This window comes from Bos javanicus, chromosome 7 (assembly GCF_032452875.1).
Source record: "Bos javanicus breed banteng chromosome 7, ARS-OSU_banteng_1.0, whole genome shotgun sequence".
Lineage (NCBI taxonomy): Eukaryota > Metazoa > Chordata > Mammalia > Artiodactyla > Bovidae > Bos > Bos javanicus.
The window spans coordinates 25,238,143-25,252,698 of record NC_083874.1 but is presented as its reverse complement, the minus strand read 5'-3'; the positions used below and the strand labels follow the sequence as shown (position 1 = coordinate 25,252,698).

The 14,556-nt window shown below is 38.2% G+C and overlaps 1 protein-coding gene across 2 annotated transcripts in view; it reads right to left on the bottom strand.

The window, feature by feature from the left end:
* Positions 1–14,556, bottom strand: part of FBN2 (fibrillin 2) — a 222,825-nt gene that overhangs the window by 109,092 nt on the left and 99,177 nt on the right. For both annotated transcript variants that reach the window (XM_061422898.1, XM_061422899.1), the window contains exon 8: positions 11,352–11,477. In XM_061422898.1, coding sequence (XP_061278882.1) covers positions 11,352–11,477 — 126 coding nt within the window. The remainder of the gene's footprint in view (positions 1–11,351; positions 11,478–14,556) is intronic.

Below are 14,556 nucleotides of genomic sequence, written 5' to 3'. Positions count from 1 at the left end.
GGGGGAGATCAAAGTGTAACCATTCTAATATTCTTTTACTGTTTATATGGGTAAAAATACAGACAATTTTAGGCTTTAAGTTATTATATATGTATCCTCAAGCAGCCAGGATAATCACTAAAACCACAGAAATAAATTTTGTATTTCTAAACAACAGATGAAAAAGAATGGGCTGTGGAAGGGACAAAAGCCAAAATAAATCTAAAAAAGAGAGCAAGAAACAGAAAATAACAAAAAAGAGAAAGTACAGGAAAAACACAATAAATGAGAATCAAAAAATAATTATAATAGAAATAAAACAAATGCATCAGTTACTGTAATAAACACGAATGAATTTAAATATCAATTTAAAAGATAAAGATTTTGAGACCATGTCCCCCCAAATTTAGAGTTAGGCTGTTTAAAGAAACATATTTAAAACAAAAGGAAGCAGAAAGATTGAGAGAAAAAATATCCAAATAGCATATATTTAAATCTTCCTCTCCAATTTACAAAATGTGGTGGAAAAAGACATTAGATAAAACATATCAAAAATATTTAGAAACGTATCATGAGGAAAAGAAAGAAAACTTTAGTCAATACATTTCAAAAAAGGTTCAATTCACTATGAAAATATAACTTTTAAAATATGACTTTTAAACAGTCATTACCTTATAACATAGCATCAAAACATTAAAGCAAAAACTTAAAAGGCCACATGGAGAAACTGAGAAATCTACTACCAAGGTGGAACATTTATACAACTCTGTAACTAACTGATAGACACAGTAGATAAAATCTAGTAGTTCTAGGAAAAATTTGAACAGAACAGTTAACAAGTTTGATCTAATGGATATAGCTATCCAACGAGAAAACACAAAACTCAAGTCCACATAGAAGATTTTCAAATCAGGGGAGACCCTGACACTTCTAAACCACTCATGTGTCAAATTCACCAACACACTGGAAATAAGGTAATATGTTAAAAAAAAAAAAAATGAGTAGGAGCTGAACAGGAATCTGTATTAGTTTCAGAATTTGGAAGTCTTCAAGGACATTGTGAGAGCTCCACAAATGTGTACTTATACTGAACACTGCAATGCAAATAAAAATGCCTCATAATATACAGACACTACTACATTTCCCACTAATTTATATTCCATTTTGACTAGTAAAATACAAATTCATTTAAAATTATTATTGAATATTCAGTAGTTTGTTTCATTATGTATTTTTCTCAAAGATATTGGGTTATCATCATGTATGGATCTGAAAACATTTTTGATGTTAAAGAGGAGGTCTTCAAATTCATTAAACATAATTAACTACTATAGTTAATTAACTATAATTAGTTAACTATAATTAACTCCTGTAGTTTGAAAACCTTTCATCAGTCCTATAAGATATGCTGGAGGAAACCATGTCACTGCTGAAAGGACTGAGGGACAGCAAGAGGGGACTGGCAAGTAAATCATAACTAATTTTCATAAATTCTACAATTAGTCTCTTCAAGGAGATCAAACCAGTCAACCCTAAAGGAAATCAACCCTAACAGTCATTGGAAGGATGATGCTGAATTTGAAGCTCAACACTTTGGCCACATTATGCGAAGAACTGACTCGCTGGAAAAGGCCCTGATGCTGGGAAAGACTGAGGGCAAGAGGAGAAGGGGGGCGATGGAGGATGAGATGATTGGATGGCATCACTGACTCAATGGGCAAGAGTTTGAGCAAATTCAGGGAGATGGTGAAGGACAGGGAAGCCTTGCATGCTGCAGTTCATGGGGTCACAAAGTGGGACATGACTTAACAACTGGACAATAGCAATAACGTTGGAGACATAAACAATCTACTTTCAATCCTTTGCATCAAAACATGAAAATGAGATACAGACACCGTGTAGTGTGATATCTCATAGTTAAGATCTCTCCAAAAATACATTACAAAAGGAAAACAGTGCCTGACAGATGGGTTATTTCGTTTGTATCTCTAAACTGCATGGTCCTTAGAAAGTACTCTGCTGAAAATGTGCCATATGGAAGAATAAAAAGGAACATCCCATACAACTACGAGTTGTCAAGACATGCCATCCCTTGAAATATGGAATTATTAGGGGCAAAGAAAGATGAAGCCTGTTTATAACATCATTAGAACAAATTCTTCTAGTGCTTGGTATGTGTTTAACTGCAGAACTGATATGGTCGTAAGTAATGAAAACATGTCTATTCCTCTAATAATCTCTTATCACCCTCGCTATACTCCCAGAAGAAGGTTTACATCAAGCCTTATTGAAAGCCACACTGAGAAAGAGGAAGTAATCCATCTTCTCTGATTAAAATATAAATCTACCTTGAAACAAAATAATGGTACTCTTATCAGAGTTTGTTTCCTGGCTTGACATTTAGTCTAAACTTGATTTAAAAGAACTAACAGTTAATTATACAATGTCATGAAAACTTGGTAAAAGATGCGGGAGGTTGTACCTTGAAAAAATACATCTCCTATTGAGTGAGCTTTGCTCATTAAAAATGAAGGGGTTAACCAGAAAGCCGTGATGAGGTGAGCTCAAGTCAGAAGACTAGTGATAGTATGTGTTCGATAGATAAAAAATCACGGCCTCAGACTTCATCCAGATTCTGCAGGCCCGCACTTGCTTCTCTGAGGGTCTGGCATCAATCTGAGTTCCATTTGACTAATTCTGCAGATTCTTGCTATTTCTAAAATGCTTGCATGTTGCTTTCATGTTGCCATCATACACGACTAACTAGAACTAGGAAGAATGAATGAGAAAGAACCACTGTGGCTCCTTGGTTTACTTCTTCCTTTAAAGCAGTGGAATTTTTCTTCCTCATCACCTAACTTTCTCTTTCAAGGACATTCTTTCTTAATTTAAACTACGCCCCCTGACTCACCAGTCACTTGTATATGATTTTTCTGATTAAACCTAAAATGCTATATAGTATATGGTTTCATCCCTGTCTCCTCTACCCCTTTTCAGTTCATTTTAGCCACTCAGTCGTGTCAAACTCTTTGCGACTCCATGGACTGCAGCACACCAGGCCTCCCTGTCCATCACCAACTCCCGGAGTTTACTCAAATGCATGTTCATTAAGTCAGTGATGCCTTCCAACCATCTCATTCTCTGTCAACCCCTTCTCCTCCTACCTTCAATCTTTCCCAGCATCAGGGTCTTTTCAAATGAGTCAGTTTTTTGCATAAGGTGGCCAAAGTATTGGAGTTTCAGCTTCAACATCAGTCCTTCCAATGAATATTCAGGACTGATTTCCTTTAGGATGGACTGGTTGGATCTTGATGTCCAAAGGACTCTCAAGAGTCTTCTACAACACCACAGTTCAAAAGCATTTATTCTTCGGCACTCAGCTTTCTTTATAGAGTCCAACTCTCACATCCATACATGACTACTGGAAAAGCCATAGCCTTGACCAGATGGACCTTTGCTGGCAAAGTAATGTCTCTGCTTTTTAATAAGCTGTCATAGCTCTTCTTCCAAAGAGCAAGCGTCTTTTAATTTCATGACTGCAGTCACCATCTACAGTGATTTTGGAGCCAGAAAAAAATAAAGTTCTCACTGTTTGCACTGTTTCCCCATCTATTTCTCATGAAGTGATGGGACCAGATGCCATGATCTTAGTTTTCTGAATGTTGAGTTTTAAGCCAACTTTTTCACTCTCCTCTTTCACTTGCATCAAGAGGCTCTTTAGTTCTTCTTCACTTTCTGCCATAAGGGAGGTGTCATCTGCATATCTGAGGGTATTGATATTTCTCCTGGCAATCTTGATTCCAGTTTGTGCTTCATCCAGTCCAGCATTTCTCATAATGTATTATGCAAAGAAGTTAAATAAGCAGGGTGACAATATACAGCCTTGACGTACTCCTTTCCTGATCTGGAACCAGTCTGTTGTTTCATGTCCAGTTCTAACCGTTGTTTCTTGACCTGCATACAGATTTCTCAGAAGGCAGGTCAAGTTTTCTGGTATTTCCACCTCTTGAAGAATTTCCCACAGTTTGTGGTGATCCATACAGTCAAAGGCTTTGGCATAGTCAATAAAGCAGAAGTAGATATTTTTCTGGAACTCTCTTGCTTTTTTGATGACCCAGCGGATGTTGGCAATTTGATCTCTGGTTCCTCTGCCTTTTCTAAATCCAGCTTGAACATCTGGAAGTTCACAGTTCACGTATTGCTGAAGCCTGGCTTGGAGAAATTTGAGCATTACTTTACTAGCGTGTGAGATGAGTGCAATTGTGCGGTAGTTTGAGCATTCTTTGGCATTGCCTTTCTTTGGGACTGGAATGAAAACTGCCCTTTTCCAGTCCTGTGGCCACTGCTGAGTTTTCCAAATTTGCTGACATATTGAGTGCAGCACTTTCACAGCATCATCTTTCAGGATTTGAAATAGCTCAACTGGAATTCCATCACCTCCACTAGTTTTGTTTGTAGTGATGTTTCCTAATGCCCACTTGACTTCGCATTCCAGAATGTCTGGCTCTAGGTGAGTGATCACACCATCATGATTATCTGCGTCATGAATATCTTTTTTGCACAGTTCTGTGTATTCTTGTCACCTCTTCTTATTATCTTCTGCTTCTGTTAGGTCCATACCATTTCTGTCCTTTATTGTCCCATCTTTGCATGAAAAGTTCCCTTGGTATCTCTAGTCTTTCCCATTCTATTGTTTTCATCTATTTCTTTGCATTGATCACTGAGGAAGGCTTTCTTATCTCTCCTTGCTATTTGGAACTCTGCATTCAAATGGGTATATCTTTCCTTTTCTCCTTTGTCTTTCACTTCTCTTCTTTTCAGAGCTGTTTGTAAGGCCTCCTCAGACCATTTTGCCTTTTTGCATTTCTTTTTCTTGGGGATGGTCTTGATCACTGCCTCCTGTACAATGTCACGAACCTGCATCCATAGTTCTGCAGACACTCTGTCTATTAGATCTAATCCCTTGAATCTATTTGTTACTTCCACTGTATAATCATAAGGGATTTGATTTAGGTCATACCTTAATGGTCTAGTGGTTTTCCCTACTTTCTTCAATTTCAGTCTGAATTTGACAATAAGGAGTTCATGATCTGAGCCACATTAGCTCCTGATCTTGTTTTTGCTGACTGTATAGAGCTTCTCCATCTTTGGCTGCAAAGAATATAATCAATCTGATTTTGGTGTTGACCATCTGGTGATGTCCATGTGTAGAGTCTTCTCTTGTGTTGTTTGAGGAGAGTGTTTGCTATGACTAGTGCATTCTCTTGGCAAACTCTCTTAGCATTTGCCCTTCTGTATTCCAAGGCCAAATTTGCCCATTACTCCAGGTAATTAATTCTTGACTTCCTTCTTTTACATTCTAGTCCTCTATAATGAAAAGGACATCTTTTGGGGGTGTTAGTTCTAGAAGGTCTTGTAGGTCTTCACAGAACTGTTCAACTTCAGCTTTTTCAGCATTATTGGTTGGGCATAGACTTGGATTACTGTGTTATTAGTTAAACATATTTAGGAGTTTGGGGTTATCCTTTAAGCATTTGCAAATGCATGCATGCATGTAACGCAGGCAATCAACATCCATCATCACACAGAGTGCTGCACAGGGACAGCATATCCTGATCACCACTCTATATATCACTCTCTAAAGATCTTCCTCATTTCTCTTAAAGAGATTTCCCCCACTGATTTTTGTCTCTGTGCTGCTCACAATTCTTCATGGGCTCTCACTGTCCTCAGGATCAAGCTGAAACTTCTTAGAAAGGCAGTTAAGAGCCTCAGCAATAGAATCTTCATCTTAACCCATCTTCAACCACTTTCTTACTTAGCTCTCCTCCCCTGGCGACTCTTCCCACTGCCTCCCACGTCTACTCACTTTCAGCATCTGCAGTGCTGCTCAGGCCTTTCTCTTTGCTCAGCACAGTCCAATTGCTCTGCTCCCACCCATCTTTCAAGGTCTGTATCTTATCAGTGCTCCCTTTCAAGAGAATTTTAACTATGATAGTCAGGCCTTTCTTTTGGATTTACAGCATTTATTGGCTAAGGAATTATTTAGCAATTAATTACCCACTGCCTCCAACTTTCTCTTATGTTTTTATTTTTCACATTATGTTTTCTTGAGAATACTCCATGGCATATTGTGCACTGAAATGTCTGTAAAGCTCAAGGAAACCCACTAGGATATTGTGGCAACGTCACATTACCTTAAGGACTTTTAAATGCTTACTCTCCATTTTCTGAACTTTGCTTGTTGCTGACTGGCACTTCTGAGTTACCCATGTAGGGTCCCTGCTAGTTCTGTGTGCACAGCGATAGCTGGCACATTAACTTGGATACAGAATCTGTTCACTGCTGCCTGTCAATTGGGCTTCCCTGGTGGCTCCGAAGGTAAAGAATCTACATGCAATGCAGGAAGACACAGGAGATATGGGTTAGATCGCTGGGTCGGGAAGATCTCCTGGAGAAGGGAATGGTACTCCAGTATTCTTGCCTGGAGAATTCCATAGAGGAGCCTGGTAGGCTCCATGGGGTTGAAATGAGTTGCAAAGAGCCTGTCAATCATCACGGACTCATTGTTGACTGCCAGTTACTCTTCTTGCCTCCACTGCAACGTGGAAATGAAGTATTAATAATGTCATGAACATTAAAATGATATAAAATGATATAAGGGTAATTAAGTTGTGCTATGAAAAATGCTTCATTGTCTTCTTCCATTACATTTTAACATTGTAATTAATTTCTTAATTTCACTGAATAATAAAGAAAGAAAAGAAAAGAAAAGAAAAAAGAAAAAAATTAGGTATGGGTCTACTTTTTCTAGAAATGACATCTCTTAGTAATCTTTGTTAAAAAGGAGGGCTGTTTCCTGGACATTTTAAAAACTTGATGGAAAACATAAAATAAAAACAAATTAAGAATTTCATTTTTATACTTAGCATAAAACAAAATGAGAAAACTATCCCATTTTATAATTTAAATGACCATTAAACTGTCCTGCTGTATGAAGGTATTTCTTATGCATAAGAGAAAAAGGAAGCTTATTGTTTCCTTATAATGCTGTAAATATTCAGGATGTTTTGACTAACTAAGGAATCGGGGCAGCATTCAGTATGTGCTGCACTTAGAATAAAGCTGCAGATAACATGCAGTTTCCTGCTCAAGAAAAAAATTTTGAGAGCATCCAGCTCATTATTGTTAGCATATATATGGTTACAAAACAAATAGCATGGAAATACTTATGACATATATAATTTAATCATAAATAAATTCCATCTAACAAAATACAGACTCAGATTAAAAAAAAATCAAAATCAAAGATCTCTTACCTATTAAAATTCTAGGCTTATTTTTTTCTTATGTGGAAAACATATACTTATTCCAAATGAAACATAGTTAAATTCAAAAACTTTTTCAGCTGCTTACTTAATTTTAACATTGGTTTTGCAATTTTGGAATGTCATTCTCCCCTCCTTAGGGGCTTTCCTCTGTTTCTGGGTCAGGATATTGATACTGAAATGAGTGGAGACTCCTGGTTAGCATGGGACTCGTGTGCCACAGCTCCTGGAGCTCAAGCAAGCTCTCTCACATTCCGAGCATTGGAGACCATAACTCAGTGCCACCACATATCTCCAGCAGTCAAAGGATGCAAAGCAGCTATTAATTAATATTAATGAAATTCTTATGTTCAATCCCATCTCATTCATTTGCTGGTTTGCCTCTTCATTCAGAAAAAGATTTACTGAGCCCAAACTTCTATGGAAAGGACCGTATCAGGTACTGAGGACAAAAAGCTGCATAAGGCAGGACCTAATGGTGCTTACAGTCTGGCCAATGAGTAGAGCAAAAATACTTGTGACACTGTGATAAACCCAGAAATGAAAGAAAGTGAAAAATATTATGGGAAGGGCCAACTGACTTTGTCTAAGAAGTAAATGTGGGTTAGGCAGGGATGGCTGTAAAAACAGTGATGTCTAAGTGGGGATTTAAAGGATGAGTTGGGTTTTAATGAGCATAGTAGGGGGAAGTCAAGATGCTTCAGGCAGAGGAAATACTGTGGGCAGTGTACTTATGTACCACAATAAGAGCAATGTGTGAGGTGACAGGTGGTTAGAGATGAGTCCTGAATACAGGCTGGGTCAGGCTCCAAAGGGCTTTAAAAGTTCAGGTAAAGGCTTAGAACTTTATATAAGAAGGAAGAGATAAAGAGTTCATCATGATTTAACGGTAAACCAAATGTCTGACATTGAAGAAAACAACCTCAGTAAATTGTTGGGGATCTTCATCATGATTATTTCAATATGATGGGGTTTATGACTAAAAAAAGGACTTAGAAACTTAAGAAATAAGGGAGAAAGAAGTAACTTAGAAATCTGATCTAAAACACTAACACGTGTTATGGCAAATTCTGCCTTCTCACTAGTTGGTCTAGTTGTACAATTCATTCTCAAAGGCCTTCAGTTACTCCACACCATCTACCAAATAAAACACATGCATCTTATTTGCCATTTTCAGAACTTCACAGTAATAACCTCACTTATATCTCCAGGCACATTTCTTCTGGTCATTTCAAGAATATAAGTTTCCTAAGGTCAGGGTCTATGGCATCCAGCCAAGGATGTTCACTGATGACTCCTAAACTGACATTTTCCCTATAGGGTTGAGTTCATGCCTGTTTCAAGTGGAAGACTGTGTGTGTGTGTGTGTGCACATTCTTTTCCTATACAGTTTAAGAAAATTAAGCCAAGTGTAGGTTGTTCTGCTAATTTGCAATTCTGTTAAATTATGTTAAATGAATCAGACTTAGTTATCAGTCTGATAACGCTGACCCTAAAATCAGTTAATTTGCTCAGTTTTATAGACTTAACATCTATAATGTATTACCAAGTGTAAGACAGAACTCTGATTCATTTGTAAAGAACAAATAATCATTCAAATCTTTTCAAAACCAACTGTCCGTGTGGTGGGAGAGAAACCACTCATGCTGGAGGCCTTGAGATCTAGGCAGAGGCTCTCCGTTAACTTGGAGTATCTAAGGAGACAGTATAGAACCAGAGTAACACAGATGCATGGAGACCTGGATTTAAATCCTGGCTCCATGGATCAGCCCTGAAATATCACATAAGTCATTTAACCTCTCTAAATCTCAATTTCTTCATCTACAAATCAGAATAATTATGCCCATCACACAGGGTTATTAGAAGGATTACATCCTCATTCTCCTTTACCTCTTCCTCCTCCTAATGATAGTAAGTAGAAGGAATAAGGAATATTTTATCACATATTTACTAGAAGGAACTGAAGTACAGAGAGGTCAGTAGCTTACCCAAGGCCCTCCCACTATGTGATAGTAAGGAGTAGATGTCCAGGGCCTCACAAATGGTGTGTGCTTGATAACTGGCAGCTGTCAGTTTTAATACTGCCACCACAGTTTCTTCTTTGACTGCTAACTTTTTGACTACTGTTTATGATGACAACATAGCATTCTGAAGGCAGGATCTTCTCTCTCATCTCTTTGCTGTTGGATGGCCACAGCACGGTGTTTGGCATCTCAACAAGTGAACTCAAGACTTTTTATTGGTACCCTATGACCTCTAGCTTACACCTTAAACTCTCTGTAACCTCCATCCCGTCAATCCAGTTCATGTGTACATCATTTGAATATACAAAGTCCATGGTGCTTAGGGATTCACACACCCTCCCAATGGGGATAGGAGATGGTCACTGCCCAGACAGTCATCCTCTAGGGAACCAAGCAACTACAGTCTTTGGGTGCTGGTTTGATTTCCTTAATTAAATTCCTGTACTACAGGAATATTTAGTGATCTTAAAGTCTAAAGCTTATTAAAAAATAGATGACCTACACATGACTGAAAGCACTGTTTTATCTTTCTAAATAAAAGAGAACATGCAATATATCTGGCTTTAGTTAAAATATGCTTAAAACACAAAATTAAACGTACTGATTTCTTTATTGTATTAACTGCCTCTTAAGAAACCTATATGAAGATCAGGAAGCAACAGTTAGAACTGGACATGGAACAACAGACTGGTTCAAAATAGGAAAAGGAGTACGTCAAGGCTGTATATTGTCACCCTGTTTATTTAACTTATATGCAGAGTACATCATGAGAAACGCTGGGCTGGAAGAAGCACAAGCTGGAATCAAGATTGCTGGGAGAAATATCAATAACCTCAGATATGCAGAGGACACCACCCTTATGGCAGAAAGTGAAAAGGAACTAAAAAGCCACTTGATGAAAGTGAAAGAGGAGAGTGAAAAAGTTGGCTTAAAGTTCAACGTTCAGAAAACAAAGATCATGGCATTTGGTCCCATCACTTCATGGGAAATAGCTGGGGAAACAATGGAAACAGTGTCAGACTTTATTTTTTTGGGCTCCAAAATCACTGCAGATGGTGACTGCAGTCATGAAATTAAAAGACACTTACTCCTTGGAAGGAAAATTTATGACCAATCTAGATAGCATATTCAAAAGCAGAGACATTACTTTGCTAACAAAGGTCCATCTAGTCAAGGCTATGGTTTTTCCAGTAGTCATGTATGGATGTGAGAGTTGGACTGTGAAGAAAGCTCGATGCCGAAGAATTGATGCTTTTGAACTGTGGTGTTGGAGAAGACTCCTGAGAGTCCCTTGGACTGCAAGGAGATCCAACCAGTCCATTCTGAAGGAGATCAGCCCTGGGATTTCTTTGGAAGGAATGATGCTAAAGCTGAAACTCCAGGACTTTGGCCACCTCATGCGAAGAGTTGACTCATTGGAAAAGACTCTGATGCTGGGAGGGATTGGGGGCAGGAGGAGAAGGGGACGACAGAGGATGAGATGGCTGGATGGCATCACTGACTCGATGGACGTGAGTCTGAGTGAACTCTGGGAGTTGGTGATGGACAGGGAGGCCTGGTGTGCTGTGATTCATGGGGTCGCAAAGAGTCGGACATAACTGAGTGACTGAACTGAACTGAACTGAACTAGAATAAACATATGCTAAGTAAATAAGACAGTGACTACATTCATGATTCATAACAATGAAAGAACTGTTAATTACTACACTTTGTCTCCCAAAGCAGATTTTTAAAAATCTTTCTTGTGCCTTTGTGTCTGTAACATTCAGCAACGTCTTGACGAAATCTTTCTTCATTTCAGAAATGACTCTGACAACATAAAGCAAACCCAAATGGCTTCTGATACTGAAGTTTGTGACATGAGCACCTGGCTGATCAATCCCTCGATAGCAGTAACATAAACAACTCTTTCAGCCACTTTCCCAAAGGTTTTATAATTGTTGCCATCTCCATACCTGCTTGGGCTGTTCTGTCATTAGAAAGAAGCAGTGTATTGTGCCCTCAAAACCAGGAGGCTTACCGATGCACCGAGAGCCATCTGTTGAGGTCACATATCCACGTGGACAAACACAAAAATAGCTTCCCACGGTGTTGGAACATTCGCCAGTTTCACATATCCCAGGAATGATGCTGCACTCGTCAATGTCTAATCAGGGAAAGAAGGAGAAGATGACTGAGAAAGGCTTTCATTAAGTAGCTTTTAAAAAAAAGTGTAAGAGAGCACTGATGGTTGATTAGGTCGGATCGTATAACCTTGAAGATACTCTTGTTTCAGGCCCTAAAGAATTTCTCACACTATCTATGGGAACTGAGATGAAAGTAAACTCCCATGGCAGGAAAACAAGGCCAATGAAAGCAAAACTCCATATCCTCTTTTTCCTCCTCAAATGCAATTTAAATTGGAAATAAGTAAAGATGTAAATGTTTTAGTTTCCATTCTACATCATTTAGGGACTTATCCTACTAGAGACTTAAAAAAACACACATATGCAAGGATAACATTTTTAAATATGAAATAAGTACATTTAAAATTTTATAGCTAATTTTCACATTAATTATCTGAACCAATGGAGGGTGGCAAACACCTTTTTTTTTTTTTTTTTCTATTTGGCTTCAGGATATGTTTTTGTACTTACATCTGAATATGGGTATATCTGGCATTCTGGGAATTAACTTCAAACCTAAAATAATACAGTAAAATGGCAAAGGGCAAATGTGGGTGGCTTTGGGAGTTATCCAGTTTTCCTATTGTACCTCCCTAAATTTATCCATTCAGCTTACTCAGTGCTGGGACTAGTCCACTCCCTTTCACATTAATGAAAGGTCTGCTTTCTTTAACATTTTCCCAAAACCCAGAAACCTGGCCATTTATATAAGCTTTAATGTACTTTTCTTCTAGTTCAATAAGCAGAGAGAGGTGGAAAGTCAAACAAAGCTACAATTAGGTACACTGGGAGCGACTTGCTAATATATTGAAAAGGAAATGAGCCAGTATGAAGAGAATCCAGTCAGAGATGCCTGGGAATTAGCTGTCCTCTCTAAGCAACAGGGCTAGCAAAGACCAAGTGAATACAGGGAACAATTATAAAAGCCATAAGCCTAGATGATTACCAAAAAGTAAACCTGAGCTTTCAGTTTTTTAAAAGATGTATGTATATATATATATATATATATATATATATATACACGCACACAAGCATATATATAAATATATATATGTATGTATACTCAGTTGCTTCAGTCAAGTCTGATTCTTTGTGACCCCATGGCCTGTAGCCGGTCAAGCTCCTCTGTCCATGGAATTCTCCAGGCAAGAATACTGGAGTGGGTTGCCATGCCCTCCTCCAGGAGATCTTCCCCACCCAGGGATTGAACCTGCGTATCTCCTGCGTCTCCTGCATTGCAAGCACATTCTTTTACTGCTGAGCCAACGGGGAAGTCCCACATACGTATGTGTATATATATACACACATATATAAAAACACATAAAAATGTTTAAGTGCATTGATAAAAAGCACAGAAAAATTATATTCTAATTATAAATACAAGGGAATAAATTTCAAACCCCACAATTTAAAAATGGTTGACAACGCCTTAAATTTCTTTCCTCTATTGCTCTATGTGATCCAACCAGTCCATCCTAAAGGACATCAGTCCTGAATATTCATTGGAAGGACTGATGTTGAAGCTGAAACCCCAATACTTTGCCCACCTGATGCAAAGAGCTGACTCATTTGAAAAGGCCCTGATGCTAGGAAAGATTGAAGGTGGGAGGAGAAGGGGATGACAGAGGATGAGATGGTTGGATGGCATCACTGACTCAATGGACAGGAGTTTGAGTAAACTCTGGGAGTTGGTGTTGGACAGGGAGGCCTGGCGTGCTGCAGTCCTTGGGGTTGCAAAGAGTCGGACATGACTAAGCGACTGAATTGAACTGAACTGAATTGCTTTATTCATTCTTTTTTCCCCCACCGTTTATTCTGACAAGTCATTTGTGCCTATAAGCGGTATCATGAAATAACTATATGCCTATGTCTTCTTGGAATGTTCTAATTCAAAAATGTTACCAGATTCAGACAGTCTCTAGAATAATATCTTCATTAGAGGCTTAACAGTTAGCCGCTGAAGGCACAGTGGTACAAATTATAATCTATCAATTCCCCTAGAGAGTCCAGAATTCTAACATGAATTGGTTACATGAGGACCAAACATATAATGTGGTGAAAGAGTTACCATCAGATTTAATCCAACAAAACAAAACCATATGTGCAAAATTAGGGTCTGTTGAATCTTGTGTTGCTATCTTAAGTGCGGGGCATCTTAATAAAACTGAATGTAGATTCAGAAGAGAAAGGAAACTAGAACAGCTATACTGTGATCACCAGATAAATTGATAATCACTTCTAGATAAGGAAGACAGAAAAAGCAAACCCCACACGGTAAAGCAGCAAGCACTATAAAAGTGAAAGACCAAAACTTACTTTCTGATCCTCCTACGTCTAAAGGTATGCCGACAACCAAGGCACTTATGGAACCTAGCACTAAGCCAAATTCTTAAAACTTAGGCTCCTTAAAGTCTTTCATTTAAGCATTTACTCTTATTTTCAGGCATTTCCTTTCATAATAAAGTACTTCTTTGTGCTCTACTTCCAAATAGCTCTCTGACAACAGAAAGAGTAGAAATTGAAAGATGTTTGACTTTTCTTTCAAGCGGAAAGAAAAAACCCTGGAACACAGAAGAACACACGAAATAAGATTAAATCTGTGAGATTTGTGTTAAATATTTTATTTTGCAAAAACTCCACGTTTCTTCTTTAGAATTAAGAATCTTAAAAGATCAGCTTCAAAATAATTATATGTCAAAGGCTCTCAGTAAAGTACTTAAGATTTCTATATGAAAAATACATCTACTCACCTATGTTCTCCTCTGGCTTTGACCACATCTTTAATGTTGTCTTCCCTGGCTGAGCAGTTCTAGGCTAGATCTTTGACTAGGACATCTAGAGTAAGAGAAGTTGTCTCTTCCAGTGGCTCACTCCTAAGAGGAAGCGAATTTTCCCCCAGGAGCCCTCAGCAAATCTTTCCTTTTCTCCTAATGTCCTGAATTGAGTCACATACTAACCCTTTTGAATTATTTCTATAGCCAGGAAAACGGGCTCATAAAGCCCAGAGTCCTGAATTAATTACTGTAGCAAGTGGAATATAGTTTTGGGTGTGCGTGACTG